This window comes from Alosa pseudoharengus, unplaced genomic scaffold (assembly GCF_046254945.1).
Source record: "Alosa pseudoharengus isolate Yale_2024_CS ecotype anadromous, Long Island Sound unplaced genomic scaffold, YU_APseudo_1.1 YU_APseudo_1.1_scf_14, whole genome shotgun sequence".
In the NCBI taxonomy this organism is placed as follows: Eukaryota; Metazoa; Chordata; class Actinopteri; order Clupeiformes; family Clupeidae; genus Alosa; species Alosa pseudoharengus.
Window position 1 is genome coordinate 26823850 of NW_027468609.1, and position 16824 is coordinate 26840673.

General features: G+C 41.0%; 1 protein-coding gene and 1 long non-coding RNA gene across 2 annotated transcripts; one reads left to right on the forward strand and one right to left on the reverse strand.

The window, feature by feature from the left end:
• Positions 1–616: 616 nt before the first annotated feature.
• Positions 617–13348, forward strand: st8sia4 (ST8 alpha-N-acetyl-neuraminide alpha-2,8-sialyltransferase 4). The gene is made up of 5 exons (XM_076284415.1): positions 617–873; positions 3003–3134; positions 4752–5009; positions 6879–7172; positions 11358–13348. The coding sequence occupies exons 1-5, from the start codon at positions 755–757 to the stop codon at positions 11638–11640; spliced, it is 1086 nt and encodes a 361-aa protein (XP_076140530.1). The 5' UTR covers positions 617–754; the 3' UTR covers positions 11641–13348.
• LOC143123205 (uncharacterized) lies at positions 4259–4855 on the reverse strand. Its single transcript, XR_012986799.1, has 2 exons — positions 4766–4855; positions 4259–4536 (listed from the first exon to the last, which is right to left on the reverse strand). It is a non-coding gene; the product is annotated as an uncharacterized LOC143123205 (long non-coding RNA).
• Positions 13349–16824: the final 3476 nt, after the last annotated feature.

Below are 16824 nucleotides of genomic sequence, written 5' to 3' on the forward strand. Positions count from 1 at the left end.
CCATCCAAGTCACTAATTCCTTAACTCTGGATCGTTCAGTCCTTGCTGGTTTGCAAGCATTTACTCACCAATGTGCACATTGCAATGAGCTTCCACCCTGTCCCTTTGTAAAAGTTTTCTCGATTATATCTACACTATGTCTGTCTTTCTCTTAATCACTATCCTTAAATGTTGTTTTCTTTTTACCCAAATAATTAACTGAAATAAATTTAGTTTATCGTTCAGGTTAGACCTGTACCATGCTGAAAATAGCAGAGGGGGCCTTTGGAAGCCTAAAGCCTCATTTAATTTCATCCTTAGACGAACTTCATGCTATATTAATAGGCCCAATAATTGATACAATTACTTCATGTTTTTATAAAGAAAAACAAATAGATATTGTAACGAATACTTCCCCTCTAGTGCCAGTGGGGCCACAAGACCGTCTTAGATCAATTTCATTATTCGGCTGACCGCGCTTTACTGAGCTACTGATCTTCGACACAACTTCGAAGTCACTAACCCACGCCTTCCACGATAACCATTGGCTTGATAAGTAAGACATTTGCATAGGTTACCGCAGGATGGATATTATTGGACGGTCGGCGTTTCAATCTCGAAGCGGTGGCTGCAATCGCAGGACATGGTGTGCAGCTGCTGAGAAACTAATGGGTAATGTGCAACAGACGGGGTTAGTCTGTATCAACCGAACGAGACTTGATCAGCCGATGACTCCAAAGGACGCGTTGTACAGAATCTAATCTACATTAACGAAATGCGTCTTACTTGGAAACGATGGACTGTGTGCACCATTAGTATTCTCTTGATTTTTTACAAGACGAAAGACATAACAACAAGAAGTGGGGAACATCAGGAAGCCCAACAACTCAAAGGGTAGGCTACGACACGTTCTCTTTGCTATTGACACCGCTGATCGAATAGTCCATCACAGAAGGTAGCTGATGCATCGCTGTGCTTTTGGATATGTCATGTTGCTTTTCTAGTTGCCGTGAATAGTCTGCTTATGTTAGTTAATGAGTTTGCTGGATGTTAGGCTACCAGGTAGCAGTGTCCTACTATTGGATCCTGCGAGTGGTCCTGCCCATGGCAATTGTGTCGGGATGGATGGCTATTTTCCTTTGTTTGGGCTAGACTGATTATCATTTTGCCACTGGGAAATGTTCCTTCTAAGCTTTCCGTCTGTGAGCTGTCTAACTGTTTTGCCCGCACTGGATTTCCCCCCCTTCATCCAGTATATCATATACATATTGGGCCTATTTTAAATCTACTATAGTTGGTGGTGTCCTGTGAAAGATGACTTTTACTTCTGTTTTCAAATTGCTTCTCTGCTTGGGGCAGTGGTAGCCTACAAGTCTACCATTTAGCCTAAGATTAAGTAATTGTAGATAACAATACTACTGTGTGTGTGTGTGTGTGTGTGTGTGTGTGTGTGTGTGTGTGTGAGCGAGAGAGTGAGTAAGTGAGCAAGATAAGATAGGTTTCAGAGCCAGGAAGGAGGTGAAAAAAAGATGAATGCCGTTAATTTGATCAGATCTCATGTTTTTAGTTTTTGACATGCTCCAACAGTCCAATCTATATATCCAGCCATAGAAAGCCTACATGCAAGAAAGGCTGCATACCGGTATCCTCATCCATTTGTTGGATTAGTTAGTTAGCTCACACTCTCACAGCTAAGGTATTTAGACATGCTGGTGACAGAAAATAAACTGACTAAACTGACAGTGTGTTTACTCTTTTCCTCTGGTTTCGAGAGTGTGTTTGTGGGGAGAAAGGCGCGCATCAAGGCCCAAGACCCAGACAGCACTACAACTGTTTATGAGACTGTGGTTTCCCTTTTCGTGACGAGCAGCAGGTCTTTCATGATAACCACATAATTACAGAACAGAAAAAAAACACCTAGCACTCCATGTCTGTCAACGGTCCTCTACATAGTAATTTCTTCTCAATGTGAAATGGAGATTTCAGAGTACATTTTGGAGGGTCATCCCTTTATACAAAGGGGCTAGGACTAGATGTCTTTATTACCACATTCACTAAAATCATCACCTCATCTTTTGAATTTACACACAAGTTATACTTATCACAGAGCACAAGAGAATCACAGGAACAGTGGAACAGTCCCCCAGAGAATTAGACACAAGGAGGGCGAAAACCGAGACGAGAGTGGCGAGGGATTGCGTGTGAAGGGCTCTCTCTGTGAGACAATAGCAATACTTCCTGTGGTGAACTATGACGCTCTTTAACATACTCTCAAGGCACAGTTATGACCTATCGGGAACATGTTGCATGCAGATCAAGATCAAAACTCTCTGTTAAGTCAGTTCTCCGTCACTGTAGTTCTTGGGAAATTTTCATACAGACTTGTCTTGTCTTGTGCACAATGGTTGATTGCTTCCAGAAAAGCAGTGCAGCCATTAGGAAGTTAGATACAGCTGTACTTGCCTCAATCTCTGCCATTCTGAGGGGCACAAGGATGTGGTTTTTGGTGCTTTACAAACACTCATATTGTGTCTGCACTGGTTTTGCAAGATACCTGGTGTCTGATAAAAAGGTGGGTAAGAGTTCATTAACTGTAGGCGTATGTCGGTATTTGACTGCAGTCATGATATCTCCCAAGCCAAGCATGCTGTGGCATGTTGTAGCAGAAATGGTAGGGAGAAGGATGGGCAAATTATTTCTGTTTTCTTTTTAAACATGTTATTCCCCACATTCTCAGAGCTTGCTTATAATTTCTTTTCTTTTTCCTTTTTGGAATTTAAATACCATTTATAGCCTATCGGCTCATGTCGTCATATTACCAAGAAAGAGAGTTTCCTGTAAAGAAACCATTTGAATCTGTTTGTGTTTGTAATGCCGTGTGTGTTCTCATTGACAAGCATACAATACTCCCCTTAGATACAACTGACACATGCTTTGAATACAGTGAGACGAGAGATCCGTATCACAGCATTCCCCCTTCTCCTCTCCCTCCATCAACCCTCTCTTCTTTTTTCCCCCTCTAGGGATGGTGAGCTAATAGCCTTCAGACTAATGGTCAATAGCTCGGAGAAAAGCAGCGGGAGGACCGTGCCCGATGCCCCCCAGCCCTCGGTGGACGGCTGGCGGGTCAACTCCTCGCTGGTGCTAATGATAAGGTGAGTGGAGCGACGGGGCACACCAGCTATTTTTGAATGCACGAGTCGAGCCGCCGATGTCACCTGATCCACTATTGGGGCCGACGGAGAGTGGAGAGCCACAGCAGCAGGAAAGGGAAGGGAAGGGGGGGGGGGATCAAGGTCACTACTCCTGCCTTAATTCAGTGCCTCTCCCAATGGTCAGTAATAAGGCATTTAAAGCCTACAGAGACCAGAGGCTGAGGCTGAAAAGATGAAAACGGCAGAGAACATAAAATGGCAGTGAATCCTTTTTTGCCTTTGACCTAATTAAAGCAGAAATGAAGGAAAGGGAATACACCGTGTGTGTGTGTGTGTGTGTGTGTGTGTGTGTGTGTGTGTGTTTAGACATCTGTTCCTCCTGAATCTTTCTCCAAATGCTGTTGCACATTCATTTTATCAAAGGTAATTAATAAAGTTATTATTGTTTTAGCTAGCAAATGAAAATGTAAGTATACAAGTCTCATAAAAAAGGTAGAACTAATATGGCTGCAAATGTGTCCTGGACTGCTAAGAATAGCTCCTGGTCTGTTTCTGGCTGTGGTGTTAAAAAAGTAAAACTAGCCTTGATGGGACATATATATATACACACACACACCCCCTTACTACACTGAATAAAAGTTGTATATAAAAGCAAAACTCCCTCTGCTGGGTGATATTCTATATGGCTTGACTTAGTTCCTTTGCTGCAGTTTCTCTGAGTTATGATGCTGCATTTCCTTTAATGCTGCATGCTGAAATTCAATCAAGATATGGAAATTAGATTTATAGTAGGGCAGGCCCATTTCCTGTGCATGTGAGTTTTTGTGGACACAGTTGCATTCTGTGCTTTCCCGCACAAGTCCATCACAGCCTTACCATTTTGTGGAGTCAGTCTTACAAGGTTAGAGGAAACCGTTGTCTTGTGATCCATAGTATCCACTCATCGCTGAATTGCATTGCACTGGAGGATCCAGGACACAGTATTCACTTGTGCATGAAATGACTTTGTTTGAATGAGATTCGATTATCATATTATAATCAGCATTTGATGATTATCATATTTTAATCAGCATTTGATAATTGAATAAGCCTACATACAAATCACTCTCTCAAACACACACAGCTTTGTTGGTGGTACATACTTGTTTATTTTCACAGTGAGACCGGAGTGGGCAATTTGAACATCATGTGAGTCACAGGGTGGTGTGTGTGTTTGTCTGTGTGTGCATGTGTGTGCCAGCACTGTCGGGACCACGGACCACATGCCACGCCAACGGGGAACACAAACAGACTCATGTGATGGTGGTTGTGGCTGTTTCTGGCAGCCTGTGACTGTTGCATCAGATATCACTTAGAAGAAGGATATGCAAGTGCTGTGACGTGTAGTTGTTGTTTTTCTTTTCTTGAAAGAGGAACAGCACAAACAAACATAATTAAAAGTGGTTAAGTGTGACATAGCAGAATATCCCTTGCAAAATGCTAATAGATTTGGAGAGGTAGGCTAGGACAGCTGTGAACTAACTTTACGCCAATGTAATCTAACAAATTTGCTGCTGTTTCTTTACACGCTCCCCAACTTCAACCCACCCTAACCACCAAAAAAAAAATAATAATCAGAAAGGACATCTTACGATTCCTGGATGCTGAACGGGATGTGTCTGTGGTGAAGAGCAGCCTGAAGCCTGGTGACACCATCCACTATGTTCTGGACCGGCGCCGGACGCTCAACGTCTCGCAGACCCTACACAAGCTGCTGCCTGAGGTCTCTCCTCTAAAGAACCGGAGGTTCAAGACCTGCGCTGTTGTTGGCAACTCGGGGGTGCTGCTAAGTAGCGGATGTGGCCAGGAGATAGACAGCCACGATTTTGTAATACGGTATGTTATTTCTGTTCTCAGCTTTTTCTTCCTGTCTTTGTTTCTTGGATGCCTTAGTGTGTGTGTGTGTGTGTGTGTGTGTGTGTGTGTGTGTGTGTGTGTGTGTGTGTGTGTGTGTGTGTGTGTGTGTGTGTGTGGTGTGAGAGGAAGCCTGACACTCATCTTACCACTAAAAGCATCTTGCGAAAACATTAATTTTTCTTGGCTGACAGGGACATTTGGGTGTGTTTGCCAATAAATCCACTTTGTAGTACAATTCACAGGCAACTGTTTAAGGAAGGTGAAAAGGCCACTTCTGTTTTGAACACCTGCAACCGTCTAACTAGTATTCATTCCTTTTTGTGTCGCACCTTACTCTGGTGGTGGTAGTGCAGTGGCCGGGCGGGGCTAGCATGCAGTAGCTTGAATGAGATGGACGTGCCCGGTTATGGGCTCAATTCCCAGCTTCCACATCTTCGTTTTTAACTCCCCTTGGAGTGCTGCTGTAGCACCAGGCTTCCCCTGACCAGATTTGAACCTGACTTTTTTTCTTTTTCTGTGTGTGACCTAAAACAACATCCTGAATAGAAGTGGGTATACACTGAGCGCTTTAGCAAATACTGGTGCAGATACGCAAGAAAGGGCTGTTTCTTGTTTTTCATTAAGGAAACCAAACTGCCACGTTAGCCCTCAAACAGAATATAAAAATGTTCTAGAATCATTGTAGTTGAACTTATGACACCCTTCACTGTTATTCACACACTGATGTTAAAATCCAGTGAAATGGGACTGTATTAATTTTCTAAAATGTCCATTATCCATAAATATCTGTAGCTTAAACAGTGTTTGTATTATTATTACTTGTATATGAGATGGATTTTTTCATCGATAGCTAGCAGGACCATGTCCCTAAAATGGACTGTCTCTGAGTTCCTAGAAAATGAAATGGGGTAGGGACAGCAATAACTGTCTGTGTGGAACACATAGAAAATATTATTCGGTTTCACACGGCCGGCGTTACTTCAGGCTCAGGTGGTTCCCCAGGCTACCTGCTAGACCCCTTGCATCAGTTCTCTGTTTGGTGTGATTGCCTCTCACCTGCATAGAGACAGAAATATAAATTAGATTTTAAAAAACTTGGCGTGAAAGAAGCTGGCTTGATGGATGGCGCATAGCCACATGTTATGACAAAAATAAAATTAACTCGCAGAAAACACTAACACAAAAAGGCCTGCAGATTTTATTACTGTTTCACCCTGCATAGTTTAATACTGCCTCCTATGTATCAGAATCTAAATTGCATTTCTGCTGTCAGTCTTTCTGATAACCATCTCAGGGGGAGGGTGTGATTTCATTGAAGAATTGTTTTCTTTTTTCCCTGCTTCAATTCTGATGCCTTGTGGTTTTTCATATTTTCGGAGTACAGAAGATTGCCTCCTTGAGCTCTATTTTTACTACCCTCACAGCATCACTTCTCACCTGCGTGATAATGCCTCTATAGATGGAGACTGCTGATTTGCCCCTGAAAGCCAGCTGAGCTTTTCCTGTCTGAGAGCTCCAGCCTAGCTGGATGTGAAGGTGTTCACTGCTGGGTGATTAACGCATGTCCTTTGCCTTGGCGCCTGGGTCATGGTGCTCTCTCTCTCTCTCTCTCTCTCTCTCTCTCTCTCTCTCTCTCTCTCTCTCTCTCTCTCTCTCTCTCTCTCTCTCTCTCTCTCTCTATATATATATATATATATATATATATATATATATATATATATATATATATATATATATATATATATATATATATATATATATATATATATATAATGTAAAAAATAAAGAGAGAGACAGATAATAATAAAAGAGAGAAAGATAATATATATTTCTCTCTTCTCTACCCAGATGTAACCTGGCCCCGCTGGCCGAGTTTGCGGCCGACGTAGGCCTGCGCTCAGACTTCACCACCATGAACCCATCGGTTATCCAGCGGGCGTACGGGGGCCTGCGCAATGCCACGGACCGTGAGCGCTTCGTGGAGCGGCTGCGGGCGCTCAACGACAGCGTGCTGTGGATCCCCGCCTTCATGGTGAAGGGCGGCGAGAAGCATGTGGAGGGCGTCAATGAGCTCATCCTGCAGCGGAGCCTGCGTTTGCGGACGGCCTACCCCTCGCTGAGGCTCATCCACGCTGTCAGGGGGTAAGCATCATTTTAGCTATTTACTTTAAGACTCATGGCGGTATTATATAGAACTGAGAGTGAGGAAGTGGCACCCCCATTCATTTCAAAAGCCAATGCTAGGCTAGCTAATTCAGCCAAAAATATACTCAATGGGCTGCCACCATCTTTAAAAAAACAGCGTCCGACATGCTGTTCACTGGTGTCGTGTTGATCGCCAACTGGGATGCTAACTGACTTGAGCTAATCCTCCCAATCCTGTCCCCCTGATAAAAACAATTTGTTTTGTGTCATCCTTTCCCTTCCTATTTCATCCCAGTCCAATCTGCCAAACTTTACTAAGATTAATGAACTGAGCAACCACTCTGATGTACGTGTATGTTGATATCTGTTTTGAAAAGATGGTATTTTCCATCAACCTGCATTAAATTGAAATGGGGTGGGACACAGAGTGGGTAACAGAATTAAGCAAGAGACTGATGAGGAAATGAGTCGGTGAATAGAGAATTACAACAATGGCTGAATGGAAGAGCTGGTAATACCTTCAATTTACAATATAAATAGGCCAATTATCTGTCATAAGTCATTTGACTCTTGTTGTGCAGCAATCTTTGCTTAAATTGCAGAGTTATCGACATATAAACAATGCCTCGCCAATATAAACTGCAAATATATAATATAACAATATAAACTGCAAATAAACTGCCATTGCAGAGGAATCTGCAGTAAACACCAGATGCCCAGTATAGACATAGAGAGTAGTGGGTGCCTATGTTTCCTGTGTGATTGTCAAACCAACAGACCACAACCAGCACATTTGTACAGCACAAAGGCCACAATGAAGACAGACCAGACAAATATCATAAAAGATTAGTTTTCCTAGTTGAGGAAGCCATTTACTGCCTCTCTAGAGATAGCCGTCTCTTTTTTTTATAACAGACTCTATAAAATCCAAACTTCAGTGGCAGACGTATCAGCCCCATACTGGCACAGCACTTGTTGGCTCCCGCCAGCAACCCCTGCATCAGTCGGCTGTAAGAAAAACAGTCCCTTCTGGCGACCCCATTAGAATCAAAGCAGGAACAGAGAGGTCTCCTGTGGTGAGGCTGCGCGAGATCGTGCTCACAGCGTGATGAGGCAAGGCTACCCACCAGCCTTTAGTCTGTCTACACACAGTCAACAGGCAGACTTGTGGTGCAGATCACCCCTCCATCCCAAGCCCATCTATAGCTTATCTATACGCTCAGTGCACTAATGCTCGTTTGATGGGTGTGATTGACGTCTGTATCAGGATGCTCTTTAGGTTCACATACTGTGGAAAGGGTGTGTGGATCAAGGATTCAAGGTTGTGATCAGAGTGTGATCTGTTTGTTGATGCAGAGGAAGCCAGGTAGACATTTTGATTTGATGGGTCTGCACCCAGTGTTGACAGCTTGTCTGGTTTGTATGAAATAGTGAATGACAGAAAGAAAATGATGTCTGGTTCTTATCTGGGCTCTGTTGATTCCCAAAAAAGGGCAAGTGTATAAATGCTATGCCTTGATCATAAAACAATCTGATTGATCAGACAACCATGATAAAATGTTATGGTATAAACCAGGCAAATGGGGGGAAAAACTTGGACTCACACACTCAACACGAGCAGGCTTTTAAAAGGCTGATCTTTGTATTACCATACAATTTCAATGTTCATATGCTAAACTATGTAAATGTGATGGTAGCCTAGTCCAGTTATATGAAAATTTGCATAAGCCGGGTGAGTTGTGATTTTGCTCATTCTATCAATTCCATATGGAAATGGATGATGGCTATGTAATTCTATTGCTGTGACCGATGGCCTTGAGTTGCCATAGCAGCCATGCGCCATTCTCTTACAATGACATCCTCTGGCTAGCCTGTCTCACAGCTAAATATAGTTCTTTAAAGGAGTACTCTTAACAGTCAGGTTCAATGGTACACAGGTTCATTGTAGTTGTAAGAATGGCACAGACCTTGAGTATAATTTAGTCAACTTTTTTTTTCTCATTCTGCCCAACTGGATCATCTACATCAGTGGTTCTCTGTGAAGCAAAATGAGGTGTGCAGTGTAATTTTGAGGCACGCAATGTGTTTTCATACAGGCTCAAGAAATAGGCTGTAGGGTCACTAAAGGGCCTTTGAGTTTTAGTTTGACCTAGTTTGACCTTGACCTTGGAGTTTTAGGGCCCCATCATGACAGTCTAAAATGCATGGTCACAAAAAGCTTATTTAAATTTAGTGGGACGTCCAGTCCACATTGGGAGTGTTCTCGTTATCGGGCGTAACATCGTGTTTCGGGCGTAACATCATTTAAACCAATGAGAATGACATCCGTCATTCTCTTTAACAGCACGCAGCACAATTTTAAACAGCTCAGCAGTTTTTTCATAGTCAGTGGCCCATTTGAAAGAATTTGCTTGCACGCGAGACTGTATGGAACAGTTATTCCACTAAACCAAGCTTTACTAAAACCTAGCATAGTATAGCCTACATGCATTTGCACTTGTCTATTAACTTCACCGTGTTGTCAGTCAACGACAAAACGGTAAATACACAGTTAATTACTTTCACTATTGACTGACAATGGGTTACCATCGAAAACTTACTGTAGCCTTGGAAAAAAAAACACTTGCCCCAATAATGTTCAAATGACTGAATAAAATAGTTTATCCTGCAGAGTAGTTGCTTACATCTGGTGACGATGTGTCTTCAGCTGTGCTTCTTATTTGCCTCTCAGTCATTACCAATTTGCAAACTACTCGTTGTGAGATGTATTTCGGAATATCTTTATTCTAATTATGTTTCCCATTGTAATCGTGTAATTTGTAATGTTTTGCATGGATGTGCGTTTGTGGATGAGAAGCATGGTGCGTTGTGACCCCCCCCCCCCCCCCCCCTATATCACTGTTGATAATGCGATAAGAATAATAAGAATTTAAACGTTGCGCCAAAAGTTGAGAACCTCTAATCTACATCACCGCCTCCTGCATCCAATAGAAATGAATGGAACACAGAGCTTCACTTCTCTTGCATGTATTTTTAGTGTTAGTGATAAGTAGCCTATCTTGGGCCTGTAATTAAAAATGGAGGTCTCCGCAATCTATTGCTTTCCATGAAACTGAAGAGGGTGAATGTTATGACCTGAATGTTACTCACTGAATAATGATTGTATTTTACCAAATTAATATTTTGGAACTGTATTCCAGGAAGGTTTTATTTCAGTTTGTGTCAAATTGCAGCAGAAAATATATTCAGTACACATACTTCAACAGGCTTTTTGCATTGACCTCTCCAGAATAAGTCCCGCCTCCGTAACTTCCGTATCCATCCAACTTCCGGGCGTGGATTGTCTATGAGAAATAACATGGCGTTTCGAAATATCATACCGGTAAAACATATGTAGGTAGCGAAGTTGAAAAAGCTGGTGGGCAGATTGGCCTACACACTTCTGCCATATAGTTTCCACTGGATTTTTTGATTGTCGGTGCCGTTTAAGTAGTATACTATAGACTATACTACTTAAACGGCACCGAAAATCAAAAAATCCAGTGGAAACTAGATGGCAGAACTGTGTAGGCCAATCTGCCCAGCAGCTTTTTCTACTTTGTCACCTACAGAGTTTGACAGGTACGATCTTTCAAAACGCCATGTTATTTCCCATAGACAATCCACGCCCGGAAGTTGGATGGATACGGAAGCTAGGAGGCGGGATATATTCTGGAGAGGTCTATTTAGAACTAATTACACTTCCAGGTACAGATTAGTTAGTTCAGACGGTTCTCTTTCGATTTTGTTGATTGTTCATGTGTAGATTGAATAACCAATTAATTTAAACTTAAACCTTTATTTTAAATATTTGATATACTGTATATAAGATTCAAGAACAACACAATAATACAGTGCTTCTTGAGTGCTTCTCTCAAGGGTTGGATTGAGACTACATCACTTAACTACTGCCAAATATTCAATCTCATTACAGAGCAAAATTACTTGCTACATCTAGTTACACTGATGAATAACTTCATCGGAGTATTGCTGAAAATCAGCTGTTATTGGGACAGTTAAAGCTCAAATGAACTACAGCAAGCAATTTATTACCTGATATTGGAGTCTAGTATTTTGTTGTAATAGAAATGAGCCTGTAACTGGTTGGTTGGATGGATGTAACTGATATATTTTGTCTTCTAGGTACTGGCTCACCAATAGAATTCACATCAAACGGCCAAGTACTGGATTACTCATGTACACCTTGGCCACTCGTTTCTGTGATGAGATTCACCTCTATGGCTTCTGGCCCTTTCCCAAAGACACACATGGGAACCCAGTGAAGTACCACTACTACGACACACTCAAATATCGCTACTTCTCCAACGCAGGGCCGCACAGGATGCCATTGGAGTTCAAGACTCTGAAAACATTACACAGCAAAGGTGCTCTGAAGCTGACGACCTCAAAGTGCGTGCAACCTTGAAGTGCTCTTTGCACGCAACCTTGAAGTACTGATCATGATGTCGTTTGGTGGCATTCGTGATTGATATGCTATTTGGAAGAGAGTGTATGTACTCATAAAGAGATCATGGAAGAGACTCATTAGGCCATGGTTCAGTTTGTCAAGAGAACAGGTACTGAGTGTGTTGCCTGAGTGCCTTCAGTATTGGAACCGTTGAATGACTGGATGTTAAGACTGTTCGATAATATAAATTGTGTTTTGGATGCAGTACATCGCTATGGAACTCAAATTCTGAGTTCTGTGACCTCTTTCAGAGTCAGACACTGTAATTTCCGCAGTCACTTCTGGTTTCATTGAACCATTACACATAAATTACAATATTCTGAATTCCCCTATTTGTCTTTAGTATACACGGATAGAAGGATATATGCCAAACGACCTATTGAAGCAATTTGGATGTTCCAAAAGGGACTGGGTTCCCTTCATTTTAAACCCAAAAACGGTCATTTCTGTTTCACTTTCTTTTAGAGATTGTATTGTTCTTCAATGCTGTACTTTTTAGAAGTTAGAGGCCTCAGGTCAAAAATTATTTTTATATGTTTAGATAGTGGCCAATGTGAAATTTCACACATACTATTTATATAATTGATTCAGCTTCTTACACTAATGTGCATTTCCCTGGATAAATTTCCCCTTTTGTAAAACTTGGATGTAAAACATTGCTGAATGTACAACTGCCTAAGCGATGTGGGCTATACTGTCTTGTGTGCTGTGTAGATGATAGAAAAATTATTACTTAAGAGTATTAAAATTACAGTCACTTACTGACACTTGTCTTTTACTCTTCTCCATATTGATGTCATCATAGGCAATAGATTACACAAAGAGTGTAACACCAATCATACTGTTTCCATCATCTGAATTCTTGTGCCAACCGACTGGCCTGCTTTTGTGAGACATAGCCTAACTGAATAAGATAATTATACTATTGGGCATACATTACCCTCTGCATTCAAATAGTGAGGTCATGTGTTTAGCTGCTGATGTTGGCACATTGAGTCTGTCTTACATGCTCATCCTTCACAACAATGTTGAAAAGCATGTTCTGAAATACACAAGGGTATGCCCCCATCCAAGAATGTGCCGTCGAGGAACATATTTGCCAGAGGGAATTGCATTTAATTTCTTTCTCGCATCATTTGTTGTCTTTTAAGGTCAAAACCACTCAAGTCAGGTATCAACAATGTGAGTATGTACATACATGATAGTCTATTGAATATAGAGCAACAGGAATGAATTGGAATGTCTCTCCATTTATGTAATGATTATGTAATAAACTGTGATCTGCCTTTTGTAAAGAATATCAGTATTCATTTAGAATGAATAAGGAAAGGTCATTTAGATAATGATGTGCATCATGCCTTTTATTGTAATATATTTATTTATTCTTTATTCATGTGAAATCTGCTGTGTTGTATATTATTTTTTATATATGTTCATATGTCTGTAATTTATATTAATGTAATGTTTTTGTACTTCAATCAAGCCGACTTAAGGTGTTGAATGTGATAGTTAGCCTATAGGATTTGGATCATTTGTAAAAGAAATTTGATACTTTCCCTCTTACATTTTAGTTACAGTTTTTGTTCGAATTTGTTTTTATCAAATTTTTATGTTTGTGAAAATGCATTTTAGAAATGTTGATTAAATATGAATATTTACTATGGAATAGTGTCATATTTATTATGAAATATTGAGTTAGAGCCAGCCAGATAGATGGTGACATCTCCAGCCAAGGTCAGCCTGCATTTGAGTTAGCTCAGCCTAGTCAAACTATCACTATCTCTGTAACAACTCAGGACAGTCTGTTGCTCGTGCTGGATGACTAACAGGCTGCTACTACAGCTAGGCATAAAAAAAAGAAATTCTTGGGTTCCGGTTTCCGACCGACCCTGTCAATTTATGTGCGACCCAAATTTATTTTATGAGCATGGGGAAGAAATAACACTAAATAGTCTAGGCTACATTAAATAAATCCACAAGTAAAAGGCGAACTATAATTACATTAATTACCCCTTGCGTTATGTATAGGGATGAGCGTATTCTCTCTTTTACAAAGTAGCCTATGCACAGCTGTTCACGAAGACGATTGTTTTCGTTACCAAGGCACTCGCAATTTTGTCCAAACACCGCAACTTTTTCGCAAATTTGACCAATCATCGTAGTTTTACAGTGAAATTTCACCTACCACAACAGTCCCTCGCGCAAAATATTGAGCCAGATAGCACACTTACTTCTGCATATGACACCAAAGACTGCCCTAACGTGTTCGTTTTTCTGCAGTTTTGATGATAAATAAAAGGCTAACGTTAATAATCTGCTTACTTGCATCTCTCAACCTGGTGTTGCTAACCAACCTACCTAGGCTATGAAAGTAATTAAGTAAGCCTACTTGGTTTACTGACATTTGAGTAGGCTATGCAACCCATTGGCAAACATTTAACGTTACCTGGATATGTCCTTTTAGCGTCATGTTTGCTAGCTTGGGCTTAGTTTGAGTAGTGCTACCAAAATCATAGAAATTAATAAAATTGCAAGACATTTACCTCTTCTATGATCCAAGAATGATTTCATTCGAGTTGTTTTTTTTAACATTTATTTTAACTAATGACATAAAAGACATTCCCAATTGCATCCACATATCGTAGGCCTAATGCACTATGCAAAAAGTGATTTACACTCGTAGCGCTCTAGAATCTTTGGTCAAGAGCTTAGAACGTTAAGAATTTTAAATATTAACATAATATTGCTGACAGCATGGTGACATTTGGCATCTAAGGTATTTGCATCTCTTATAGTGTCTGAAGTGGCTACTTGTTTGCCATCAATAAGTTACTATTATCCATGTTGTGTGAAAGTATGGTTGATAGGATAGCTATGAACGTTAACATTAATGTCAGCGTTTCGGTTGCTAACGTTGTGTAATAACTGATGGAAAAACTTCACGTTACGTTATATTCCAACTATTTGCCCGTCTTTGGTTATTGGTCTTTTACGAAGGAGTAACATTAACAAACAATCAAATTATTTTATCTTAAATACCAATGGCGGTTACAACAGTATCTTAAGTGCTAACTGCTAAGTTATCACTAATGCTTTAAGATGAATTGTCGTTAGGTAGGCAACGCTCTGTTATGACTAGAGCCAGCTCTGCTAGAGCGCAGACATGAATTGTACAACCTTGACTGACAATGCACATGATATTAATGGGAGATGCAAATATGTAAACTAAGCAAAGGACTTGTCAGTTTCCCTTTCCACTAAATTTAATCTGCAACAGTAGCCTACTTTTTAGTTCCTTAAAAAAAATAAGTAGGCTATGTATAGCTAATAAGTCAATGAAGAGGAAAGTTAGGCCTAACTGTTTTTGTTTGGCTTTTGGTTTCCTCAGATAATTCCTCATTTTTGTCCAGAGAGGGACAGCTGATTTTTTATTTTTTATTAAGCAACAGTTCCAACAGTGACAGACAAGGAACACCATTTCCAGTTTTCAAACAAGATCAAGCTCAGTGTTTTCTGTAAACCAGATCAGAATATACCATTCTTTCCCCTTGGGAATCCAGAATCAGAACTGAGAATCTGCAAAGCCATCCTTATGCCAAGCTGTGGCTTTTGTTTCAATGCATGAAATTCCTTGCTTCATCTCACACTAATACCTGTTTGGGCACTCAAAAACTATCCCTGCTACACTGTTTATCTTCTCGTGGCCATGCAGTTGTTGCTCGCAAAAGGCTGTTGTGGTATGACTCCACATGATGGTTCCATCGTGGGTGGCCTTTACTTTATGATGGTGGGCGTAATGCAGTTGGTGTTTGAGGCAGGCAACCTGCGCATTGCCCTGGTAGGGCCTGCCAATGGCACCGATGGCACAGAGGTCCCTGCCATCGGCATCTACTGCTACTACTCCTTAATCGCCCTGGAGTTGGTCTGTATTGCGATGGCCGGGCTGCTGCTTGTGTCGACGTGGACTCGCCGGTTTCTGGGCATATTGGCCTTCGGCACCTGGCTGATTTTGTTTGACCTGGCCTTGGTGGCAATCACCACTCTGCTTCAAGTCGAACTGAGGAAGGTGGGCTTGAAGCTGGACACGTTGGCCTGGTGTGGCGTGGCTTGCCGTATCATTACTGACCCCTTCTGGCTGGCGTTCGTCATTACACACGGGCTGAAGTTGAGAGAGGAAAAGACGCAGCAAGAGGGTCCCAGGAGGAGGGCAACCAGTGAAGGTGTAGCAGGCGTAGTGAAATTCAAGGGCTTTGACATTGGCATCTGACCTGAAGAAACAGACAGAAAGAAAGAGGTAAACTGTAGAGGCTGATTATGTCATAATTGTCAACTACTACAAATTGAGACTCATTTTTGTTTGTGCTATATATGTATTTAAAAGCCTTATTTCTGTTTCTTACAGGTAAAAAGCAGTGAAACAATGAAATCAATTAAAAGGAATTAAAGTTCACTTGAAATGTTTATGTTGACAAGTGTATTATTTTATTTGCCTTTTTTTTAGGCAAAATGATTGTTAGGATTGCGCCCATATTTCTCTGGTCAGTGGTCTAACATGCATTGTGGTGTACTGAGTAAATGAAAACATCATCTTGAATTTGAGATCAGTTATAATTTAGGGTTTCGGTGTCAGGGTCTGTGAATTGATTTTCTGAATACTAAAAAAGACCCCGACCATTTGTTACAGTGAGTGGCAAAAGTACATTTATCTTCATATCAACACTCATTCAGTTCTTAGCCCTAAACAATGTTTGTTTATCCCTAAGGCTTCTATTGCATTATGCTCCATTGTATACAAAATAAATGGTGTGCATTACAAATGACTTGACTATGAATCAATAATTATAGGGTAAATACCTACTACTGAACTTGACTGAAGGAGAATCTAGGTCATATCACGTGGCCCATGTGAATAACAATAGTGTAAGGAGGCCCCGTAACAATATGGCTCACAGCTTTTTGTTAATCATCTTTGTTCGAGGTTTCTTCTTTTTGAAATTTCTCTAATGCAAAACTCCAATCCAACTTGACAGGCATTGCCCAGAGCTTGGCCATTTGCCCTCAAAGGACACTGACAAAGCTCAAATAGGCCTACTAGCTTTACCAGTATCTTGGGTAGCATGTTGACTAACGCAGCACGCAGTA

Excerpts from the sequence above, each read along its gene's own strand:
- st8sia4 (XM_076284415.1), top strand. The coding sequence starts at position 755 with ATGCGTCTTACTTGGAAACGATGGACTGTGTGCACCATTAGTATTCTC. Across the intron at positions 874-3,002 it reads GAAGCCCAACAACTCAAAGG|GGATGGTGAGCTAATAGCCT; the intron begins GTAGGCTACGAC and ends TTCCCCCTCTAG. Across the intron at positions 5,010-6,878 it reads AGCCACGATTTTGTAATACG|ATGTAACCTGGCCCCGCTGG; the intron begins GTATGTTATTTC and ends TTCTCTACCCAG.